The sequence below is a fragment of the Marmota monax genome, unplaced genomic scaffold (genome assembly GCF_021218885.2).
Source record: "Marmota monax isolate L192 unplaced genomic scaffold, Marmota_monax_Labrador192_F-V1.1 WCK01_AAM20220418_F8-fsc00106, whole genome shotgun sequence".
Lineage (NCBI taxonomy): Eukaryota > Metazoa > Chordata > Mammalia > Rodentia > Sciuridae > Marmota > Marmota monax.
In genome coordinates this window covers 5,858,621-5,880,333 of record NW_026695218.1, presented here as the reverse complement: position 1 = coordinate 5,880,333, position 21,713 = coordinate 5,858,621, and the positions used below count along the sequence as shown (strand labels likewise).

The 21,713-nt window shown below is 43.4% G+C and overlaps 2 protein-coding genes across 6 annotated transcripts in view; one reads left to right on the top strand and one right to left on the bottom strand.

Moving 5' to 3' along the window:
- Positions 1 to 3: 3 nt before the first annotated feature.
- On the top strand, positions 4 to 3,456 carry Dok1 (docking protein 1). Of its 3 annotated transcripts, none has more exons than XM_046432190.2 (6): positions 4 to 160; positions 614 to 706; positions 1,062 to 1,361; positions 1,512 to 1,605; positions 1,821 to 2,005; positions 2,242 to 3,456. In XM_046432190.2, the coding sequence occupies exons 2-6, from the start codon at positions 647 to 649 to the stop codon at positions 3,052 to 3,054; spliced, it is 1,452 nt and encodes a 483-aa protein (XP_046288146.1). In that variant the 5' UTR covers positions 4 to 160; positions 614 to 646; the 3' UTR covers positions 3,055 to 3,456. The 3 variants fall into 3 exon arrangements, with proteins under 3 accessions (XP_046288146.1, XP_046288143.1, XP_046288144.1); XM_046432187.2 differs by having other exon boundaries at positions 6 to 244; XM_046432188.2 differs by having other exon boundaries at positions 6 to 493.
- A 711-nt stretch (positions 3,457 to 4,167) lies between these two features.
- The window catches only part of M1ap (meiosis 1 associated protein), a 98,990-nt gene continuing 81,444 nt past the window's right edge, over positions 4,168 to 21,713 (bottom strand). For 2 of the 3 annotated variants that reach the window (XM_046432184.1, XM_046432185.1), the window contains 3 exons: positions 7,671 to 7,877; positions 5,852 to 5,992; positions 4,168 to 4,613 (listed from right to left, as the gene is read on the bottom strand). In XM_046432184.1, coding sequence (XP_046288140.1) covers positions 4,377 to 4,613; positions 5,852 to 5,992; positions 7,671 to 7,877 — 585 coding nt within the window. In that variant the 3' untranslated portion in view covers positions 4,168 to 4,376. The remainder of the gene's footprint in view (positions 4,614 to 5,851; positions 5,993 to 7,670; positions 7,878 to 21,713) is intronic. The other variant, XM_046432186.1, reaches the window with a different exon arrangement.

The window sequence follows — 21,713 nt, the reverse complement described above, 5'->3', positions numbered from 1 at the left end:
CCTCCCCTCCCTGGTGGAGCTGGCCACTGCCGCGCCACCTCCCCCCTTCCCCTTATCCTCCCGGCTCAATGAAGCTTTCTTTTCCCGCAGGTTGGAGGCTGGGCAGCTGCGATCAGAGAGCTGGATTGCAAGCGGCCACCGGGCGGCGGCCCCCGTGGCGGTGGGAAGCCTTCCAGCCCCCAGCCCTTCCTCCATGTCCCTGGCTAGCCCGAGTGTAAACAGTACAACTCGGGCAGGGCCACGGGTGGGTTTGGCCAAGGGAACTCAAAGCTTCAAAGGCCCACTTGGCCTTTCTGGTGTCCCCAGGGCTCCTGGGGGTGATGGCACATCCTTTACTCTGATGTCACGTTGAGCACATGACGTCACATGCTGTCCCCAAGACCAGGCGCCAGGGCCCTCTGGCTGAAATCACAAAGTTTCTCTGGGTGGAGCCACTTGTGGGCACCCCAGAGTTGTGGGTAGGGGCCTAGAGGTAGTGCGCCGCCTGTCTTCGGTGGGTACCTTGACTTCTTCCTTCTTGCTCCTCTCCTCCCGCCCTTCCCCTGTTTTAGCTGTGGGGGCCGAGGGAGGGCCGGCCCCGCCCACAGCCCCTCCTCCTGCCTCCCGCCCTCAGGGTCAGGAAGCGCGGAAGGAACTGCCGGGGGCCATGGACGGGGCTGTGATGGAAGGACCGCTCTTTTTGCAGAGTCAGCGCTTCGGGACCAAGGTAGTCGGGGGCGGGAATGCCGAACCCCATCTGGGTAGAAGGAGTGAAAGGGTCCAGCCAGAGGGAGGGGGCGGGTAGCATGTTGGAGCGCCGGGCGCTGGCAGTTGGAGAGCCCGGTGACGTTCTCGCGAAATGGCTTTGCACACTCTCGCAAAATTGCTTTTGCGCACAGAAGCGTGTGCAGACTCTGGTTATACACTCTTGATGCTGGAGGTCCTTCTTGGGAAACTTTGTCTCCTGACTGGGAGTGCCAGACCTCAAATTGGCCTGCGCGGGTCCTTCCTCTGCCGTCCGGGTGTTGCTGCTCGCGCACTTCTGCTCCCTCCCCCGCCTCTCTTTCTTTCCCTCTCCGCAGAAGTGGAGGAAGACCTGGGCTGTGCTTTACCCGGCCAGTCCCCATGGTGTAGCGCGGCTCGAGTTCTTTGACCATAAGGGGTCGAACTCTGGAGGTGGCCGCGGGGGCTCGCGCCGCCTGGACTGCAAGGTGATCCGTCTGGCCGAATGTGTGAGCGTGGCTCCTGTGGCAGTGGATAGCCCCCCTGAGCCGGGCGCCGTTGCGTTTCGCCTGGACACTGCGCAGCGCTCGCACCTGTTGGCAGCGGACGCGCAGTCCAGTGTCGCTTGGGTGCAGACGTTGTGTCGAAACGCCTTTCAGGTGAGGGGTTCTAGGCGAGGGGCTGTGGCAAGTAGCCCTGGGCTTAAGGGGCGGTTTAAGGTGGGGTGGTTAACAGAGGCAGTCTACTATCCCGTACCCCAGAACTGCGTTGAGGAAATTATAGCGTCATTCATGCTCTCTCTACTACAGAAAGGCAGCTGGGCTCCGGTGCTGGCAGAGAACCCACCTAAGCTTTCTGCCCTGGAGATGCTGGAGAACTCGTTGTACAGCCCCACCTGGGAAGGTAGATACCTGAGAAGGCAGGGGTGGAGTGGGAAGGAGGCGTGCTCTTTGTGAGTTGGTGATTACAGGGGCCAGGGACTCTTAGAGAAGTAGGAAGCCTCTGAGATTCGGCTTCCAAATGAGCGCTTGGACACTACTCCGGAGTCCTCTGGGTCTCCACCCCTGCCCACAGTGCACCATCCCCCAGGTGCCCATCTAACTGTGTATTCCTTCCAGGATCCCAGTTCTGGATAACCGTCCAGAGGACTGAGGCTGCTGAGCGCTGTGGCCTGCATGGCTCCTATGTGCTGAGAGTAGAGGCTGAGAGACTGACACTCCTGACCGTGGGAACACAGAATCAGATCCTAGAGCCACTCCTTTCCTGGCCCTATACCCTGTTGCGTCGCTATGGTGGTGACAAGGTGCAAAGGCTGTCAGGGAGGTCTGTGAGGGTGGGCTTCCTGAGTAGGACAGCTGTAGGCCAGGAGGGGCAGGATAGAAAGATGGAAAACTCCGCCCTTTGAATCCTCCTTTTGCCTATACCCCAACCCCATCCTCCATCCTCAGACTTGTTTGTAAATGCCCTAAGTAGTTCAGGCCCTGTGATCTACCTCTTCTGACACTCCTAGTAATGTGTTTCCCTTCACACCCTCCTCAGGTCATGTTCTCTTTTGAGGCGGGTCGCCGCTGCCCCTCTGGCCCTGGAACCTTCACCTTCCAGACCGCACAGGGAAATGACATCTTTCAAGCAGTTGAGACTGCCATCCATCGGCAGAAGGCCCAGGGGAAGGCAAGAGAGGGGCAAGGTGTCCTCAGAGCTGACTCCCAAGAAGGGGAGGTGGCAGAAGGGAAATTGGCGTCTCCTCCTGTTCCCCAGGAGGTACTAGGCAATACCCCAGCCCTGTATGCTGAGCCCTTAGACTCCCTGCGCATTCCTCCAGGCCCTTCCCAGGACTCTCTCTACTCAGACCCCCTGGACAGCACCTCTGCTCAGGCGGGGGAGAGGGTACAGCCCAAGAAACCTCTTTACTGGGACTTGTATGAGCATGTGCAGGAGCAGTTACAGAAGGCCAAGCTGACGGACACCAAAGAGGACCCCATCTATGATGAACCTGAGGGCTTGGCCCCAGCCCCTCTCCGGGGCCTTTATGATCTGCCTCAGGAGCCCAAGGATGCATGGTGGTGTCAGGCTCGAGTGAAGGAGGAGGGCTATGAGCACCCCTACAACCCTGCTACTGATGACTATGCTGTGCCACCCCCTCGGAGCATAAAGCCCCTCCCAGCTCCCAAACCCCAGGGTCTGGCCTTGCCTGAACCTGGTGCTACAACTGGCAGTGGCAGCAAGGGCCACAGGACAGATACTGCCCTGTACAGTCAGGTTCAGAAGAGTGGGGCCTCAGGGGGCTGGGACTCTGGGTTCTCTAGAGTAGGGAATGACAGAACTGGAGTCAAGACAGAGGGCTCTACCTGAGAATGTTGCTGATATGAGGACCATGGTAAGGTGACACTGGGGATGAAAGAAACCTGTTAAAACAAATAGGACCAGAGAGTGGGAGGGGCCCAGATGAGACCCGAGGATCAAGGGATTAGGGAAATCAAGGGGAGGATCATCAGTCCCTAGAAGTGCTGGGGAGTGGAACTGATGGCAGGGCTGAGGGATAGACTCTGGGGAGGGTCAGCACTCTTAGTTATCCCTCTCCCAAAAGAACAGACAGCTGTTTGCTCAGATCTACAGAAAGGGTACTTGGTTAGAGTGGCTACAGTTTGAAGGGCCTGTATGGAGGTTGCCTGGGTACTTACTCCTGCACTTTTCTTTGCCAGAGAAATATTTTAAAAATTTTAAAGATTCTCATTAAAGTCATCTTGGGTTTAAGAGGTCTCTGTGTGTGAATAGACACAGAGTGGGCACAGTGGCAGGGTGTGCTGGGTGAGTGTGGAGGGGATCAAAAAGAGAACCAGGAATTTGTTGGGGGCCATAAGAGGAGGAGAGACCCAGGGAGGGAAGCCTGCAGTGTGGCAGTTCAGAACCTGGGTAGTCAAGTCAAGGCCAATCTCAGCTGGACTCTAACTCTGTGTCCCTGGGTGAGTTGTATGACATCAGTCTTCCCTATTGCCTTCTGTAAAGTACAGAAACTAATAATGTTCTAAATACCTCCTGGGGTGGTTTGTATGAAATGCAAGTACATTTCTGAAGTACTTAGTGTAGTCTGAAGCACAGAGAAAGTATTTTACAAATGGTAAATCTATTCTGTGGGTGGAGGGAGCTGACAGGTGAGTAGAGTTAGGGAGAGAGGAATAACAAAGGAGCAAGCCTTTTTGACACCATCCTTTCCCCTGTTCTCAGGTATATGACAGCCCCCAACTCCCAACACACACACTTTGCATGTAGGTAACAAGCACCAAGCACTTATCTATTTGGAGCTAAAGGAACGGCAATGTGGTGGGTATACTGGGAAGAGCACTGGCTCTGGAATGAGGCTTGGGTTTCAGTCCTTGTTTTTCATGAGTGTTGAAAACCTTATTCCCATCTGCTTACATAGAGCTACAAGGAGAAATTCTGGGCTGGGAATGCTCCTAACAATGGTGAAGGTTTACTAGGCATTTAATCTTCATCTGTGACAATAGTATCAAATGATTGAAAAGAAAACAAGGGTCCCTGCTGGAGAAGGGATAGGCTTGGGTGTGTTGCTTCTCAGCCTGAGTGGGGCAGTGGCAGCATAGAGGACAGAGAAAGGAAAGGCTCTTTCTTCGCCTGAGCTCACGGAGGCTCAGGTGGATAGAGGGCAGGTGTGACTACAGATAGCCATTGTGCGGGTCTTGGCATGGACGTGGTGGCTGAGTAGGGTGGCTACACTCTGGTGCTAGTAACTCAGGGCCATGAGGGATACTTTTCCTCCACTCAGAAGGCCGGAAGAAGGCTTCTGAGGAAGCTTTGCTGGCTGCTGGCAACTTGGGGGCTGTACTCAGGGCTGGAGTCATTGGCAGGGGGAGCACTGTGGCACGAACTCTGTTGGTCTGCAACTGCCCAGCCTGTGAAGAGAGCAAGCAAAGGCTTCTCTGAAGATCAGACAGATGCTGAGGTCCTTTCCTATTCCCCCTTGAGCCTCCTGTCCCTCACATGTTCCCTTTCTAGAGTGAAAAACTCAAGGCCCATGGATATGACTGTGGAGTCTCCATGGCCTGCAGCCTCTACAGTGTCATCTCCTTGCCCACAATCTAACTCATGGAGGGCTCTGTTCCCACACATCTGGTCAATTACTTCCCACTCTAGACTGGAGTTGGGAAACATCCTTCTGTAATTTTAGCTAAGACAAAATGGGAATTTTTCTAAAAGATCTGTTACTGAGAAACTTGGAAAAAATTCATAAGGGCAAAGGGCAGCCCAAATATTACAGAGCATGGGTCTTAAAAAATATTTCTCCTTCAATTTCTTATTTCAACCCTTGTCACCAGGGCCCTGTCTCCAAGTTACCAAGATTGATTAGCTTCCCTTTTCTCATCTGTACAGTGAGTATAATACAACTTGCTGGGATGCTGGGAATATTAAATGAGAGAAATATGTGAAAGCACTTGTCATAAAACCTGACAAATGACTGACACTCTATAAATATTATTTTCCTTTCCCGTAGGCAGCTCTTTTTCCACCTTCCCTTCCACTTTTTCTTTCAAGGAGAGAGCTATGGTTGTAGTTCCAGTATATCCAGTTTGCTTAATGGAACAATGGTCTTGTTAAATGACTAATGAGTTACCATAAACACTATAATTAAAACACCCAAGCTTTATATGTAAATGCCTAAGCAGACAAGCCTCCTTATCCTGTGGGGTTGGGATTTCTTTCTTTCTTTCTCCTTCCTTCCTTCCTTCCTTCCTTCCTTCCCTCCCTCCCTCCCTTTCGCTGGTACTGGGGATTGAATCCAATGCCTCCCATATGCTAGTTAAGTGCTCTGCATTAAGCTATATTCCAAACTCTTTTTATTTTATTTTGAAACAGGGTCTCTTAAATTGCCTAGGCTGGCCTCAAACTTGTGATCCTCCTGCCTCAGTCTCCCAAGTAGCTGGGATTAACAGGTTGCCATATCCCAGCTCCTTGTCTTTTTTCCCCTCCTTTCTTGGCCTGGTTAATTCCTTCACCTGGGGTGGGATCAGGGCGGAGGGCTGCTCCCTTGAGTCAGGGTGGAGCTGGGGATGGGGATAGAGTGTTCTCTTGGGTTGTAGGAATAAAGGGGAAGGAATGATGTGAGGAAGGCAGGGAAGAAGGGGAGCTGTACCTTTCTTGGAGTCCTGTTCTCCCAGTTTGGGTAAAGCCGCCCCTGAGGCTTGGCAAAAGTGCTGCTCAGGTGTGAGTACAGATGGCTCCAAACCTGTAGTGGGTTATAGGTGGGCTCCAGCTCCAGGCCATCCAGTATGCTCTAAGGAAGAAAGGAGGAGCTTCACTTAGGAACTTGAGGTCACATAATGTAAGATGCAGAGACCCTTGTATGTGAGAGGTTGGAGGATGTATGTAGTCCTTGTGCTGTCCAAGCCTGAGTGCTATGAGGTAAATGGCAGCCAAGGGTATGAAAGTAGGGGCAACCCCAAGTGGTTGGGGACTCTGAATGAACTGGCCCTGGGAAGTGGGTCACCAGGTTCTTGGGAGTGGCTAGGACAATCCTAAGGGGTACAGGGATCTGGTGTGGGTGGCTGAGGGAGGGAGTGTCCTCAGGTTATACTGTGGGGTGGGGGTTCTCCAATCTGCAAGGCAAGTACACAGAATTCCTGGCCTGAGGTGAGTTGAGCAGAGAAGGAGGGACATAGGAGCACAGCATTCCTGAGCAGTCAGGTTTTCCGGCCACAACATCCTGTGCCAGGAACCACTGGCCCCAAATCGAGACACTGAGTGAGCCACAGCCACTCGGGCCCTCCTCTCTCTGCATCCTCTTGGCTGCCAGGCTCTGTCCTTTCAAGTCTGCTGGCAATCCAGCACTGATATAGTTGATGTAGTTCCGGATCTCCCTCTCCAGAGCCTCCCCATCCCACCCCCAGGCTGGGGAAACTAGCCAAGGAAAAACAGAATCCAAATGTAGAGAAGAGAGGAGGAGAAGATGGCTTTCAGGACTGTTCACTCCTTTGCATTCGAGTCTAATTTTGAGGCCCTTCCTATTCTGGTTCCTACATTGATTGGCTTTTGCTCTTTTCCCAACAAATAGAAATAGATGCCTAGAAACAGGTCTAATACCTAACACCTGTACACATGTACTGCAGAGAATTAGACCTGGAAGAATGCATCATCACACAGACATGCACAGGAGGAGCCACACACTAAGGCACAGACATGCAGCCACCTACAGACAGCACATACACATTCAGGGACACCAAAATAAACATCCAAAGACACTAAAACACATATACAAGCTTCAGTTTCTTGGGCATCTCTTTTCACTCCCTCCTCCCTTCTTCTTTTTTCCTTTGCTATCCACTCTGTCTTGTCTTTCCCCTTTCCTCCCTAATGTACTCCTTTCATTTTTCCAGCCCCACAGTCTCCTTTCCATGATGAAAGTGTTAGAAATTCAGAGGGGGAGAGGAGTAGGCAGGATAGCTGCTAGCAAAGATAAAACTAGACCAGATAGAACAAGAATTCAGTGCTCCACCTAGTGCTGGACCTGCCTGTGCTGACTTCCTCCCCTGCCTCCATTCTCCCTTGCTTGCTCTCAGCTTTCCCTTCTGACACTCTCCCTTTTCTCCTTTACAGCTCCCCATTGGTGTTTATTTTAATTAGATTTCAGGGTGTGTGTGTTTGTGTTTGTGTTTATGCTCCTCCAGGATGACACTAATTCCCAGTCCTTAGCTTATACCAGTGACCTTTTTCTCTCTCAGTTCTCTTTTCAAACCTCATTTCCCTCAAGCCAAGTAGGAGTTTCCCTTCTACTTCATTTCTCACTTTGCTGCCTTAATCTTAGCGTTGACTACCCACTGCTCTCACCCCCATTTCCCATCCCTGCAGTCTTCTTTGACCTTCATGCCACACCCATGGGATCACTCCCCTCTCTACCCTCCCCCAATTATCTTCTCTCTCCTCTATCTATACCATGAGACCTGGGTTCCACTTGCCTCCACAGTCTTATGGCTGTCTTCAGGAGGGTCCTCAGGCAGCAGGGGGAAGGGGCTGGGCAGCATGAGTTCCCGTGTGGCCACAGCCTTCACCAGCAATGTGGGCGAGTTCGATGGCATTATCACATAGAAGGTGCTGGCAGGAACTCTTTGGCTGTGTCCTAAGCTCAGGGGTTCCCCTTTGGCCAATAGCATCCATTCTCTTTTCTGAAACAAGGACATATATAAATGCTAATTAACCTTCAGTCTTTGGCATATTTTGAGGATCAGTCTCAACTGAGACTTCCCTGTTCCTCTGGGGGTACTGGGGAGGACAGAACATTTCACTTTGGCCTGGGAGGGAGGGGCTTCCTGCCTGAATCACCAATACCACAAGGTACTATCTTCCTCCCTAGTCCAGGATATGCCAGAGTGAAACACAAGTTAAGAAATGCTCTTTAATTTGAAGTTGGTGGTACCCCAAGTGGATTATTCAATGGTGAGTGTTGGGTTTTAAGAATTATAATTCTTCCTGTATTTGTTTGTTTGTTTGCTTTGGTGCTGGGGATTGAATCCTGGACCTCATGTGTGCTAAGCATGTGCACTACCATTGAGCTATATCTCTAGCTGAGAGTTAGAATAATTTTTTCCTTTTTTTTTTGTGTGTGTGTGTGTGTGAGGAGTGGGTACTGGGGATTGAACCCAGAGGCCATACCCCTAGCCCTTTTTAATATTATTTTGAGACAGAGTCTTGCTAAATTGCCGAGGCTAGCCTCAAACTTGCAATCCTCCTGCCTTAGCCTCCTGAGTTGCTGGAATTACAAGTGTACATCCCCATACCTGGCTCAAGAATTATAATTCTTGGGCTGGGATATAGCTCAGTCTGTAGAGTACATTCCTAGCATGCACAAGGCCCTGGATTCAATCCCCAGCAGCACCACCAAAAAAAATTATAATTCTTAACAATGTCTGGGAACAGAGATGTGTAAACCAGGCACCATGGTGCATGCCTGTAATCCCATCTGTTTGGGAAGCTAAGGCAGGAAGATCGAAAGTTTGAGACCAGTCTGGGAAACTTAGTGAGACCTTATCCCAAATTAAAAAAATTAAAAGGGCTGGGGATATAGCTCAGTGGTAGAGCACCCCTGGATTCAATCTCTAGTACTGTCAAAACAACAACTATCACCACCACACCAGCAAGCTAAGTGACAGAAATGTGTCGAAGGTGGTATAGAAATTCAGGTTTTAATTTGAGGGTGATAAAGTTTGGTTGTATTGCTACTGACTGCAGTTAGAATGGGATGATTGGGGTGTGCCCCTCTAATGCCCAGAATGGGTTTAAGAAAGTACTCAAAGCAGCCTGTTGGGTAAGAGAAGGAGGGGACAGGGAGAGGAAATCTTTAGTATAACCAGGCTGTGGTGGTGGAGACAGGGCTTTGGAGATCAACCCAGCTAGTCACAGGACAAAGCCAAGGGTCAGGATTCTGGTTGCAGCAGCTCTGTGAATAAAGATAGGTGGCATTTTGCCACATACCATGAAGATGACAGAGGTTAGTACATGGGTAAGGAGAAAAGACAAACAGACTTAAAAGCAGACTTTGTAGTTGCACCTTTTTAAATGAGGCAATTTTCCGTGGTATTTTTCCAAGGAAACCCACAAAACTCCAGGAAATATGGAGCCAGAAAGGTTACAGTCATCTGTAAATTGTGTCCTTTTGTGGGGTGATCATTAATTATATCTGGCACAAACATAAGTCTCCCTGCTACATAAGATGAAAGAAAACAACACCAGTTCTAACCACTCTAACTTGTATGAAAAGTTGGAAGAAATATTGTATGAGAAAGGCACAAGGAAAAGGAAAAGCTTTTAAGAGAAAAGAGGGATATCAGTGTCTTAAGGAAGACAAGTAGGAAGTGACTTAGGGAGGTGGCAACACCTGCTGTATTGGAGTTATTCAGAGAGGCTGGGTGGGAAGGGGTAGCAGGGGAGGCTCTCTTGACTTGTAAAAGTAGTGTTGTCATCCTACACAGCACAGAGGTTTGAAGAGTCTCGTAGGCACCAACAAGTGGTGCAAGAAGTGTGTACCGTTCCTGTGGCTGGTGACCTCTCTGTGGGGTGGGAATCAACTGATTTTTCTGGAGGTATAATACTACCTCCTCACAGAAGTTTGTTTGTTTTGTGGGTGGTGATGGTGGTGGTGGTGATTAGGTGATTTGGGCATGGGAAAATGAATCACAACCATAATGATAATCACAAACATTAATGAAATGCTTAACAGGTGCCAGGCACTGTGCTAAGAGCTTTATAGGTGCTTTCAGAAATTCTTGGCATCTTATATCTGGAGGTGTGCTATCTTCCTGAGGGACATATCCAAAATATGATGGGAAATCTGATTCTTACCAAATCCATCAGGTTGGAAATAAATGATATAGGAATCATGGTACATGTGTGTGTTGGGCTATTTGTGTGCCTCAGGGTCATGGCCTCTTTAAGCCCAAAGGGATAACTAGGAAGTTTCTAAGAGCACTCCTCTTCAGTTAGCTGAAGTAACTTCTGATAGGGCTCAGGATTTGAATTATTATTATTATTATTTATCCTTTTTTTTAGTTGTTGATGGACCTTTATTTTACTTATTTGTATGTGGTGCTGAGAATTGAACCCAGTGCCTCATACATACTAGGCAAGCACTCTACCACAGAGCTACAACCTCAGTCCTGGATTATTATTAACTTTTAAATCCAATTTTTACATTAGTTCATGCATTCTTTTGTAAATTTTCTTATTTGTTAAAAATTTATTTAGTGCCTATTATGTTCCAAGCACTAGGTGTATGTTGATAGAAATTCATTAGACATGTTCCTTGTCCTCTTGGAGTTTATAAGAGAGTAAGGAGAAGGCTTATAAACTAATGTTTGTCCAAGTCTTAGGATGCTCAACTTGTCTGGCTTGCCTGTTTTTAGTATTGACAATTTTGTGCCCCAGGTAACCCCTAAGTCCTGGACAAATCCTTCCAAGACTTGAGTAAGCATAAGGTATCTTGCCACTGATGCAAGAGGTTAGGGGCTAAAACTATGCCACTGTGACATTTTTTTTCTTATGTCTGCTAAGACAGACATAAAAGGAAGAAACTTATTCCTGCTACTTTGTGGGGTTACTAAAAATCTTTGAGTGTTGCATACTGAAAACTTTTGAACACTAGAATTTAAGTCTATGGATTTTTAGACAGTAGCTAAGTTTCTGTTGGATAACTGGTAGGTGGAAATGATTACAGTCTTTTAAAAGTCACTGCTGATGCTGGGACTGTCAGAGGACTGGGAAGACTTGTGTTGCTGAAATGATTTTACAGAATGTTTTAAAACTTCTGGATTGATTTACAGAGAGTTTGGTTGAAGTCTATTTGAGGAACTGCAACAAATACATCCTTATTCCATGAAGACTTATCTTCAGTTCCCAGAAGCATTCAGAGAAAGTGAGAAATAGAGAAGTCAAACTTCAAGGTGTCCTTATTTAAGGCTTGGAATTTCTACCCTCTTCCTGGACAGAGATTAATAGTACCAGGGCCCAAGCTTGAAGATATTACTCAAGTCATGGGTTGACCTGCTAGGATAGGCAGTGGTACCTATGATGGACATGGTTAATTGCCATAGCAGGTGTCTGAGGCTGGGAAAAAGCATTGTCTGAGGATAGCCTAGAAGACCAGCCTTTGGGGTCCTTGACTTAAAAACATTGCTTAATGACTGGAGATGACTGCTGAATAATTTAGCATATGTTTTGTGCTAATTCTAAAGAAAGGAGCATGAGTTATATGTTAAACTTTTTACTTACAAGAAGGAAAGTAAAAAGATGTCTGTGTTTATGTTATAGTTAGGAACTTTGTCATATAGAGTGCCAGCCCAGGACACTTAGACTTTATAGAGGGCCTGAAAATCTGTAGAGCAGATGGACAGGGACAGAGTTGAATATTATGTCATACTCCAAGCCTAGCTTAACTTAAAGTCATTTCATTCTTTTTTAAATATTTATTATTTTTTAGTTATAGTTGGACATAATACCTTTATTTCACTTATTTATTTTTATGTGGTGCTGAGGTTCGAACCCAGGGTCTCGCATGTGTGAGGTGAGCGCTCTACCGTTCTAGCCACAACCCCAGCCCTCATTTCATTCTTCACTTAACTTCTAATTGCTAAGGCTATAAAGGAAGTTATGGCAATACCTGGCTAGCCACCACTGGCTAGCCACCACTCCCATTCTCCACTCCTTTTGCTTTACCCAATTTTCAGTCTTCAGTCATTGGTCTAGGGGTGATCATGTGACCTGGATTTAAATAATGAGACATAAGTCGAAGTTGCTGGGTGAGTCTTTTGGAAAAACTTTGTAATATTATGGTAGGCCTTTGCCTCTGCACCTTACTCCTTTTTTCTCCCTTGGACAGGACTTGGTATTAGGTGTATCAGCTCTCTTGTGACCAGTTGTAAGGATGATGTACACCTGCTATGAATGCTGGGGCACAAAAACAGAAAGAGCTCTGGTCCTTGAGGTTCTCATTGATCAACTGCTTTTGCCCTGAAATTGTCTATCTTCAGACTTCTTTTTGCAGGAGAAAAATAAACTATTATTTAATTTACAGTTGGATTGTTTTTCTGTTAGTCACAGCCAAATGGATTCTTTAAAGGGAAGGAAGAAGTTGTGGTTACTTATATCTGGGTATATGGCTGGGACAGGAGTGAAAGGAACAGCTTCAGAGGCACTGATGTAGGCTTTGCTTGAAGAGTAGGTAGGGGTTCATTATAGCAGGTGGAAGCTTTAATTTTACTAAACCAGCACTGCCTTGGTTTGCCATTGGTGTGAGGGCCTGAGACTAATTTCAGAATGCAATTGAAGAAGCACAGATCAACTCCTGAGTGAGGGTGTTTCAGAGGCAGTCATTGACAGCAGGAGGAACAAGACCACTCATTTTGCTTTGCTTGTGGGGAAGAGATATATTTCATTAGCACAGGAATACATGTGTTCATGAAGTGAAACCACAGCTAGTTAAGGAAATAGCTAAGCATACCTTGGCATAGCTTTTCTTCTTCCTACAAGAAAAGACAGGCTCAGATGCCTTCACTGGTGAAGTCTACCAAATGTTTAAAGAAGAAATAACACTAATCCTTCACAAATTCTTAAAAAAATAAAACAAGAGAGAGAATCCTTTCTAAATGGAACCTGGAAGGACATCAGGAAGAAATTAGAATAATTCGATATTTACTTTTCCTTTCACCTCAGAAAGTTAGAAACCAGACAGGGAGAAGAATAATATACAATGTTCAATATTCTCTGCTGTCATACTGACTTCCACAAAGGGGACTAGAGGAAGTGGATAAAAGGGATTCTGGACTGGGGATGTAGCTTAGTGGTTAAGCACTTGCCTAGTGGGGGTGAGTTCCTGGTTTTGATCTATAGCACAGAAAAAAAATCCAAATACCAAAACACCAGATTAAACATTCTTCTCAATTGAACATGGAATATTCAATGTATTTTCTCTAACCACAGTGGGATGAAATTAAAAATAAAGAATGAAAAACAACCTGGTAATGTGTAAATTAAACAACATACTTTACATAATTAATGGGTCAAAGAAGAAATCGCAAGAGAAATTAAAAAATAATTTAAGATGAATGAAAATTAAAATATAACAGTAAAACATGACACAGTTAAAACTGGATTTGGAGTGAAATTTATAGTGGAAAACTCTTACATTAAAGAAGGAGAAATTTCAAACAAAAAAAATTTAGTTAAGAAACTAGAAAAACAAGTGCAACTAAACTGAAGCAAGCAAAAGAAAAAACAGAGTAGAAATAACTAGTGAATGGAAAAATAATAGAGAAAAATCAATGGAACTGAAAGTGATTCTTTTAAAAGATCAACAAAATCACTAAACTTTTAGTTATATTGATTAAGGAAAAAGGAGAGTTACTAAGTTACTAAAGTCATAATAAAAGTCATAATAAAATACTGACTTTATAAAAATAAAAAGGACTGTAAGGGAATATTTCAAACAATTGTATGCCAACAGGTTAGATAACCTAGATGAAATGGACATATTCTTAGAAAGGTTCAAGATGTACAAAATCTGAATAAATTGGTATTGGAGGACCTAAAGTCCGCCCCTGGGCATAGTGATTCACTAGGAGGACTCACAGGATTCAGTATAGAGTTGTATTCATGGATATGATTTATTATAGCAAAGGGATACAAAGAAATTAGGAAAGAAAAAAGACTCATGAAGCAAAGTTCAGAGGAAACTAGGTGCAAGCTTCAAAGAGTCCTCTTTTCCTGTGGGGTCACATAGAATATGCTCTATTTCTTCAGCATTGAATTATGATAACAGAAGTGAAATTTCTCATCAGACTCAGTGCTCAAGATTTTTACTGGGGGCTGGTTATATAGACACTCTGTAGCTGGCATGCACCAATATTCTTCATTTGTAGAGTAAAAGCAGATGTTAGTATAAACCATATTGATGCCCAGTGAACCACTCTTATTATTTAGGAAATGGTGGGAACTCTCCCAAATTTCAAGTTCTCAAGTGCTAACCAAAGGTCAACCTTGCAAGCAGGACTTTCTAAGGATAGGAGTCTTAGGTCTGTTATATTAACTGTTTTCTGCACAACCTATAACAAATAAAGATATATAGCATTAATAATCAGAAAACTTGCCACAAGAAAAGACCAGGCCCAGATGGCTTCACTGGTGAAGTCTACCAAATTATTAAGGAAGAAATAACACTAATCCTTCACAAGTTCTTCAGAAAAACAGAGTAAGAGGGAACACTTTCTAAGTGATTTTAGAGAAGAATATTGCCCCAATATCAAAACCAGACAAAGACATCATAAGAAAGCTATAGATGAATATACCTTATGAATACATATACAAAAATTCTCAACAACATAGGAACAAACAAAATCTATCAACATTTAAGAAGAATTATATTCCATAACTAAATGGAATTCATTCTGTGAATGCAAGTTTGGCTTGATGCCCAAAAATCAATCAATGATTATATTAATAGAATTATACATTATATTAATAGAATTAAAGATAACAACTACATAATCATCCAGAAAAATCAGAAAAGCTTTTGACAAAAAATAATACTCTGTCATGATAAAAACACTCAACAAACTAGGAACATTACAGAACTTCCTTAATCTGATAAAAGCCTCAATGAAAAACTCCAGCTAACTTCCGCACGTAGTGGTGAAAGATAGAATGCTTTGTCCCTAAGAGCAGAATAAGACATCGATGTCTGCTCCTCCCACTTCTACACAACAATGGTACTGGAGGTGTGCTGAATACCAGAGAGCCATTTCCTATCTTTCTGACTATGTTAGGCCACTTTGATTCTAGGTATAACCCTAGGAGGAAAAGCAACCATGAAGATACTGACTGTGTCAATAACCTGGTACTTGGAAAATAATATTTTCTAAATTTAATTTAAAAGAACATAGTAATATGACATTTCTTATATCAGAAAGCTATGGCACAAATTCATACTGTTATCAGTGCTATGAAGGTTAGATGTGGCAAGAGCTACACTGGTGGGGAAGGACAAAATAAGTGGGGGCAGGGTAAGTTGGGGACAGAAAGTCTTGAAAGGGAAGGTATTTAAGCAGAATCTGGAAAAAAGGAGTAGATCTTTGTTAGGTGGTGACGCAACCTTGTATGTAGTGATGAAAGATGGAATGCAGGGGGATGTGAACAGTATGAAGACACTGAACAAACTAGGAATATAATGGGACTTGCTCAACCTGATAAAAGCCTTTATGAAAAACTCACAGCTAACCTTGTATGTAGTGGTGAAAGACAGAATGTTTTGCCCCTAAGAGCAGGAACAAGACAAAGATGCCTATTTTCGCCACTTAAAACAACTATGGAGGTGTGGAGGTATGAAACAGTTTAGCTTATCTGAGTAACATTTAGTAATTTATTAATGTGGCTGAAATGGAGAATGGAAGGGGCATGGTGAAAGATGAAATAATAAAAATAGACAGAAGTGGGTCACAGGAAGCCCACTGATCCCATGAGGTGCTATCCTCACACCCGTTTTCCATGCATGCTACCTTCTACACTCATTTACTCATTCTGTCCATTTTTTTTTAATGGTGCTTAACCTGCCATCACCCTGCTTTTGGCTTGGAGTCTAGGGCTTGACTCTTTGCCTATTCAGCCAAGGACTTTCCATTTCTCCACCCATTTGCAGCCCAACCAGCCCATTGCCTGTGTACTCAGACTCCTGCTGGACACATCCTGGCTGGAGTCCTGTCACTTCTGTGGCCAATTAGGGCAGACATGGCCTGGAAAGCTCTGGAATGTATCTCTAGGGACTCTGACATTTTAAATAGGAAACTGAAAGACCTAGGTGGTATTTTCATTTCTTTTTCTAGTTCACACAGACATGACTTTGTAAGAGAAATGAGGATGTGGAGAGTGAGTCACTAGCTACATAACTGGGACTATACAGTGGACTTTGGTAATTAAAATGTTATTTTCCTGGCAATGGATAGATTTCATCTCCTAAAGACTTGGAAAAATTTTAGTTATTTTTATATTTATTTTTAACACATTACACAAAACAAGTATGTTAGTTTAGAAAAATGTCATATTATTATGTTCTTCTAAAAAGCACAAAAGGACACAAATAATTAAGGAGATTATGCAAAAGAAAAATAAGGGTAGGGCAATAATAGAGCTAAGATTAGATAAACTCTCAGAAATACAAATAATCCATTTTTGCTACAAGGATCCTCACAACTTTTCCTGACATAATGTCTTGGAGAAGCTGTCTTATGGATTCTTGTTGAATAGTGAATATGTTTCAGACATCTCCTGCAATCAGTATAATAACTTTCATGTGGTTACAGAGTGGTTTAGAATTTGGGACCTGGAGCTAGACTTTCTAGGTTCAGTCCTGGCTCTACTCTTTCAGCTTCAGATTCCTTATCTATAAAACAGGGATAAGAATTCCTACCTTTTAGGATGGTTGTGGGCATAAATGAAAAGTTGTAAAGTGTTTAGAACTGTATCAGGCATATAGTAGACACTATGGAGTATTACATTTTAAAAATTAAAAATAAATTTAATAATTATCAATGTCTATTCAATTTTGTTAAAGTTAATTGAACATTTCTTAGATATAGATATATAAAAGTACCAAAGAATGCTATCAAAACACATGGCTCTCTTATGGTCTGAATTAATCTAAGAGTGAAATTTATGGGAATGGTGGACAACATCTATCTTTTAAAAAGACTGAGTAAAGCTCATCTTCTGAGGAAATTGAAGTAAAATATTCAAGTAAAGTAAAAATAATCTCTGAGGAAGACAGAAAGATAATAATTTTCAAGTAAAATCAGGGAGTGGAAATAATGGTTAAGACTGCAGTTGACTGAAGCTCATAACTAGAAAAGTTACACAACTTTTGATGAGGCCTCATGGGTTGGCATTAATCACTAGGATTCAATTATTGCAATATGGACTTGGTTCAGAAGAAAGATTGGAGGAAAAGACAGCATTGAATAAATTTATACTTGTAGGGAAATCCAGGAGCCTGAAAATGAAAACATAATGGAACCAGCCAACTGGCTAAGCACAAATTAGAAAATGTATTATATGTCTAGTCAGATGGCAAAGGGGGAATAAATAAACATTTAATAAGCATCTACTTCTGTGTCTGGGTTGGAATGGCTAATGGGAAACAGGTTCTCCTGCTTAGAACAAGTAGAAAAACTGCATAATTTACAGGACAATTTGTTCGAAGGCAGTGAGAAGTTGCTGTGGCAATGAGGATTAGAGGTAATTCAGTTTCTAGAAAGGGAGAAATCCAGACAGAAGAGGGAATTATTACAGCTCCTTTTACTTTGAGGGTATGTGTTGATTCTGGGTTGGCCAGGATGGTGGTAGTGCTAGTGGGGCTCAGGAATCTAGGATTTCTGACTCATGAGGCACTTGTAAGGAACAGAGAAACCAGTAAATCTTTAGGTGGAGACCTAGTGGTAGGGAGGAATGGGACTCAAGCTAAATTTCCACTCAGTACATTTTCATAGGGTTGTATATGTCAGGAGGCAAAAACATTTAAGGAGAAAACCTCTAAAAAACAGTGTTTTAGCAGTTTTGGAAGGCAGTGATTAGATTCAAGGTAGGGGATATACACAGTACACTAGGCTTTCAGTTGAGAACTCTGAAAGGCCATAACATACCATGACTAAAATGAGACCATGAGTACAGCCTAGCCTTGACTCAGCACAGTTCCTGAGTAGAGTAGGATGATAAGCTGCCACTTTATCTGCCTGGGGAAGGGAAGGGTGAGCCCTTTCTAGAGGAAGCCTGTACCAACTGGAGACTCTACAATTTTGTTTGATTATTTATTTGTTTACTTACTTATAGTATTGGGGATCGAACTCAGAGGCACTCTATCACTGAGATATAAACCTAGTTTTTTCTTTCTCTCTCTCTCTCTCTCTTTTTTTTTTTTCAATTCTGAGACGGGGTTTCAATAAGTTGCTCAGGCTGGTCTTGAACTTTTGATCTTCCTGTCTCAGCTTTCTGAGTAGCTAGAATTATAGGCATGTGCCACTACAATTTATTTATTGACAGTTCATCTTTCACTAAAATATTGTCAAATATGCTGAAAATCAGTAAAATATATCTAAAAACCGAAAGAAAAAAGAGACAATAAGAACAAATCCACTTGACTCCGGTACTGGGGTTAGATGAGAACTTCAAATTGCCTATGATTAGTATGTTAAAGAAAATAGATAAAAATATGAAGAATTTCTCTAGAGAATTAGACTCTGCCCCCCAATCCCCATTAAAAGTCTAATTAATTGCTGGGAGTGGTGGCACACACCTGTAATCCCAATGGCTCTGGGGGCTGAGGAAGGAGGATTACAAAAGCCAGCCTCAGCAATTTAGCAAGGCCCCAAGCAACTCAATGAGACCCTGTCTTAAAATTAAAAATAAAAAAAGGGATGGGGATGTGGCTCAATGGTTAAGTGCCTCTGGGTTTAATCCCTGGTACTCAAAAAAAAAAAAAAAAAAAAAAAAGGAGGGGCTGGGATTTTGGCTTGGCGGTAGAGCGCTCGCCTAGCACGGGCAGGACCCAGGTTCGATCCTTACCACCACATAAAAATAAAGGCATTATGTTGTGTCCATCTACACCTAAAAAAATAAATATTTTTTTAAAAAAGGAACTGTGGACATGTGGACATAGCTCAGGGGCAAAGTGCCCCTGTGTTCAATTCCTAGTAGTGAAAACAAACAAACAAAAAACATGCCAATTAATATGGTACCAATGTACCAGGCAAATTAGAAGAGGGAGAGATTGGGTAGGGAAGCCAGTTAGGAATTTACTGAAGAAGTCTTGCTGAGAACAGCCTGGGAACAGACAAGAAAGGGCAGTTCCACCTCAGTGTTACAATGTGACTTAGTGGTGAAATGGGTGTAAAGGGCGAGATGGCTGAAAGTGACTGAGGTTTCAAGCCTGGGTGACTAGACAATGGTGGTGCTGCTATTAACAGAAAGACAGAAGTTAGAATGAGAAGTTAGGTGGAAGGGAAACTCATAGTGAGAAAGAGAAGGCAAGAGAGGAGCTGACTTAACATCAAATCTTAAAAGAACATATGAAAAAGTGTAATAAAGAATACAAGAGGAAGGATAAAACTAAGGAAGTGTGGTAAACCTGTGACAACAGGGTGCGGGAGGCTAAAACTCGAAAGTCTGTCACAATGTGAATTGTGGTTGAATGAATAAGCTGAAACTTGTGAAAAATTCTTCTCTCTGTAACATACTGCTGTGCAGGAATTTTGCTGCTTGGAGATGTTATGTAGAAAGCAATAAGGAAGAGCCATTTCAATACTGTTTTTCTTTTCTACACTAGGAGAGTGGTCTTTAATTCAGTGATGGAATGAACAGAGCTGAGAGAACAATGGCACAAAATGAGTGAAGAGTGGTTATGAGTGCCTAGCCACTTTAAAAGTGACTTCAAGCCCAGTGAAATACAGAACCATGGGGGTTAAGTGAAGGGAGGATTAGCCTCAGTGTTGTAGTTTGTACTTATCTGTGTATACACAGGGAAGTTTAAAGCGTGGGCTTTGTAGTCAAATAGAACTAGGTTCAAATTCTGACTTGGCCACTTTGGTAGCTGTGTGATGATTGGTAAATCTCTTGGTCTCTTTACAGCTTTCTCCATCTGTAAAAATAAGGACAGCAGTCTCTACCACACATAGTATGGTACTGTGAGGATTAAATGAGGTAAAGCATACAGAACACTTGGTTAAGTGCCTATATTTATTAAGTACTCCAAAAAAATGGGTATCTATTAGTCATGGGTCAATCATATACTTGTGTGTTTGCATGACAGAGGATTGATAAAGATAAGGTCATTTCATCCCTAGGACAGTGCCTGGCACATAGTGGTCAGTAAATATTGTTAAACAAAACAAACAAACAAATAAACACAGATGTTTAATTAACCATGAGGTTAATTGCAGGGAGACTTTGATCTTGTGTATGTAAGCCAGGATGGAAGTGAATACTTTTTCCCATCCTTACTTTTAATGACTACATAATATTTCATTGCTTGGCCAATTATAGATCCTATAATATTTCTCCTATTTATATTTAATCACTTATCTATTTAGGACATTTAGGTTGTTACCATTTTTTTTTACCATGATAAATAACATGGAGATGAACATCCTGTACACACATCTTTGCCCCTTCTTCTGATTATTTTCTTGGGATACCTTACTAGTAAAAGTGCTGAAGGGTATAATTTTCTATAAAATTTATATTCACTGTAGCAGTGTGTTAAAATGCCAATGTATGCTTAAAATATTATATACTATAAAAATGTATTGAGGAAGCTGGGGGTATAGCTCAGTGGTAGAACACTTGTTAGCATGTGTGAGGCTCTGGGTTTGATCACCAGGACCAAACACACACACACACACTGTAATGAAGACACGTGAGAAATTCTCCTAAGTGATATATCTTCTCCAGGATTCTGAGGAATTGGGTGGAGTAAATAGTAAACTGAGGGCTGGGGATATAGCTCTGTTGGTAGAGTGCTTGCCTCACATGTACAAGGCCATGGGCTCAATCCCTAGCACCAAACAAACAAACAAACAAAAAAACCAAAAAGTAAACTGAGCTGTTGGGCACTGACAATCAGAACTGGTCTGCTGTCTCTGCTCTGCAAAGACAGGAGGTGGGTGTTCTTCAGATAGGAAACAGGAACTCAGTGGGTGGACCCTAAAAGGGAGTGTGGGCTTTGAAACAGGAAAAGAAGTTGGCTTCTGATAGAGAGACACAAGGCCGTGCTGTCCTGATCAACTACTTTCTACTAGGTCAAATCCTCATTCTTTATCTGTCTTTGGATTCTATTTGCAGTTATCTTATCTTGATATCTAAGTATTCCATTGTGTGTGTGTGTATGTGTGTGTGTTCTTTTATTTCCATTTCAGGGAGTGACAAACCTCTAATTGTTCAAGTCAGAAACCAAGGAGTTATTTATTACTTACTCTTCCTCACTCCCAACATCCAATCCTACACTAAGTTCTGATATTTCTATTTCTCTATTTGTTTACTTTTCTCATCTTGACTTCCAATATTCTAATCCAAGCCACAATGTTCTCTACCTTATTTTCTTGTTTCCATTCTTGCTTCTGCTAGTTTTTAGTTCTAATTTCTGTCCAAGTAATATTTTAAAGTTTTAGAGAGATGATATAATTTCTCATGATTTCTTTCTCTGCTTAAACTCCAAAGTCTTTAATTTAGTCTAAAGTTTTGCATGATTTGACCCCTGCTTGCTTCTTCAACTCCACCTATTGCCTCTCTCCCTCCTTTATGTTTTAGTCACAATGGCTCCCCCTCACCCTCCAGCCCCAGCTCTTCATAGTGCTGGGGATGAAACCCAGGACTTTGCACTGAGTAACTCTGCCACTGAGTTACTTCCACAGTTTCTTTCTTTTTTGGTTGCATAATGGGTTTTCCATTCTTAATCCTTCCCTTAGCACTTTCCA

Coding starts and splice junctions, on each gene's coding strand:
- Dok1 (XM_046432187.2), top strand. CDS start 194: ATGTCCCTGGCTAGCCCGAGTGTAAACAGTACAACTCGGGCAGGGCCA. Junction 707..1,061: donor GTCAGCGCTTCGGGACCAAG/GTAGTCGGGGGC, acceptor CCCTCTCCGCAG/AAGTGGAGGAAGACCTGGGC. Junction 2,006..2,241: donor GTCGCTATGGTGGTGACAAG/GTGCAAAGGCTG, acceptor CACCCTCCTCAG/GTCATGTTCTCTTTTGAGGC.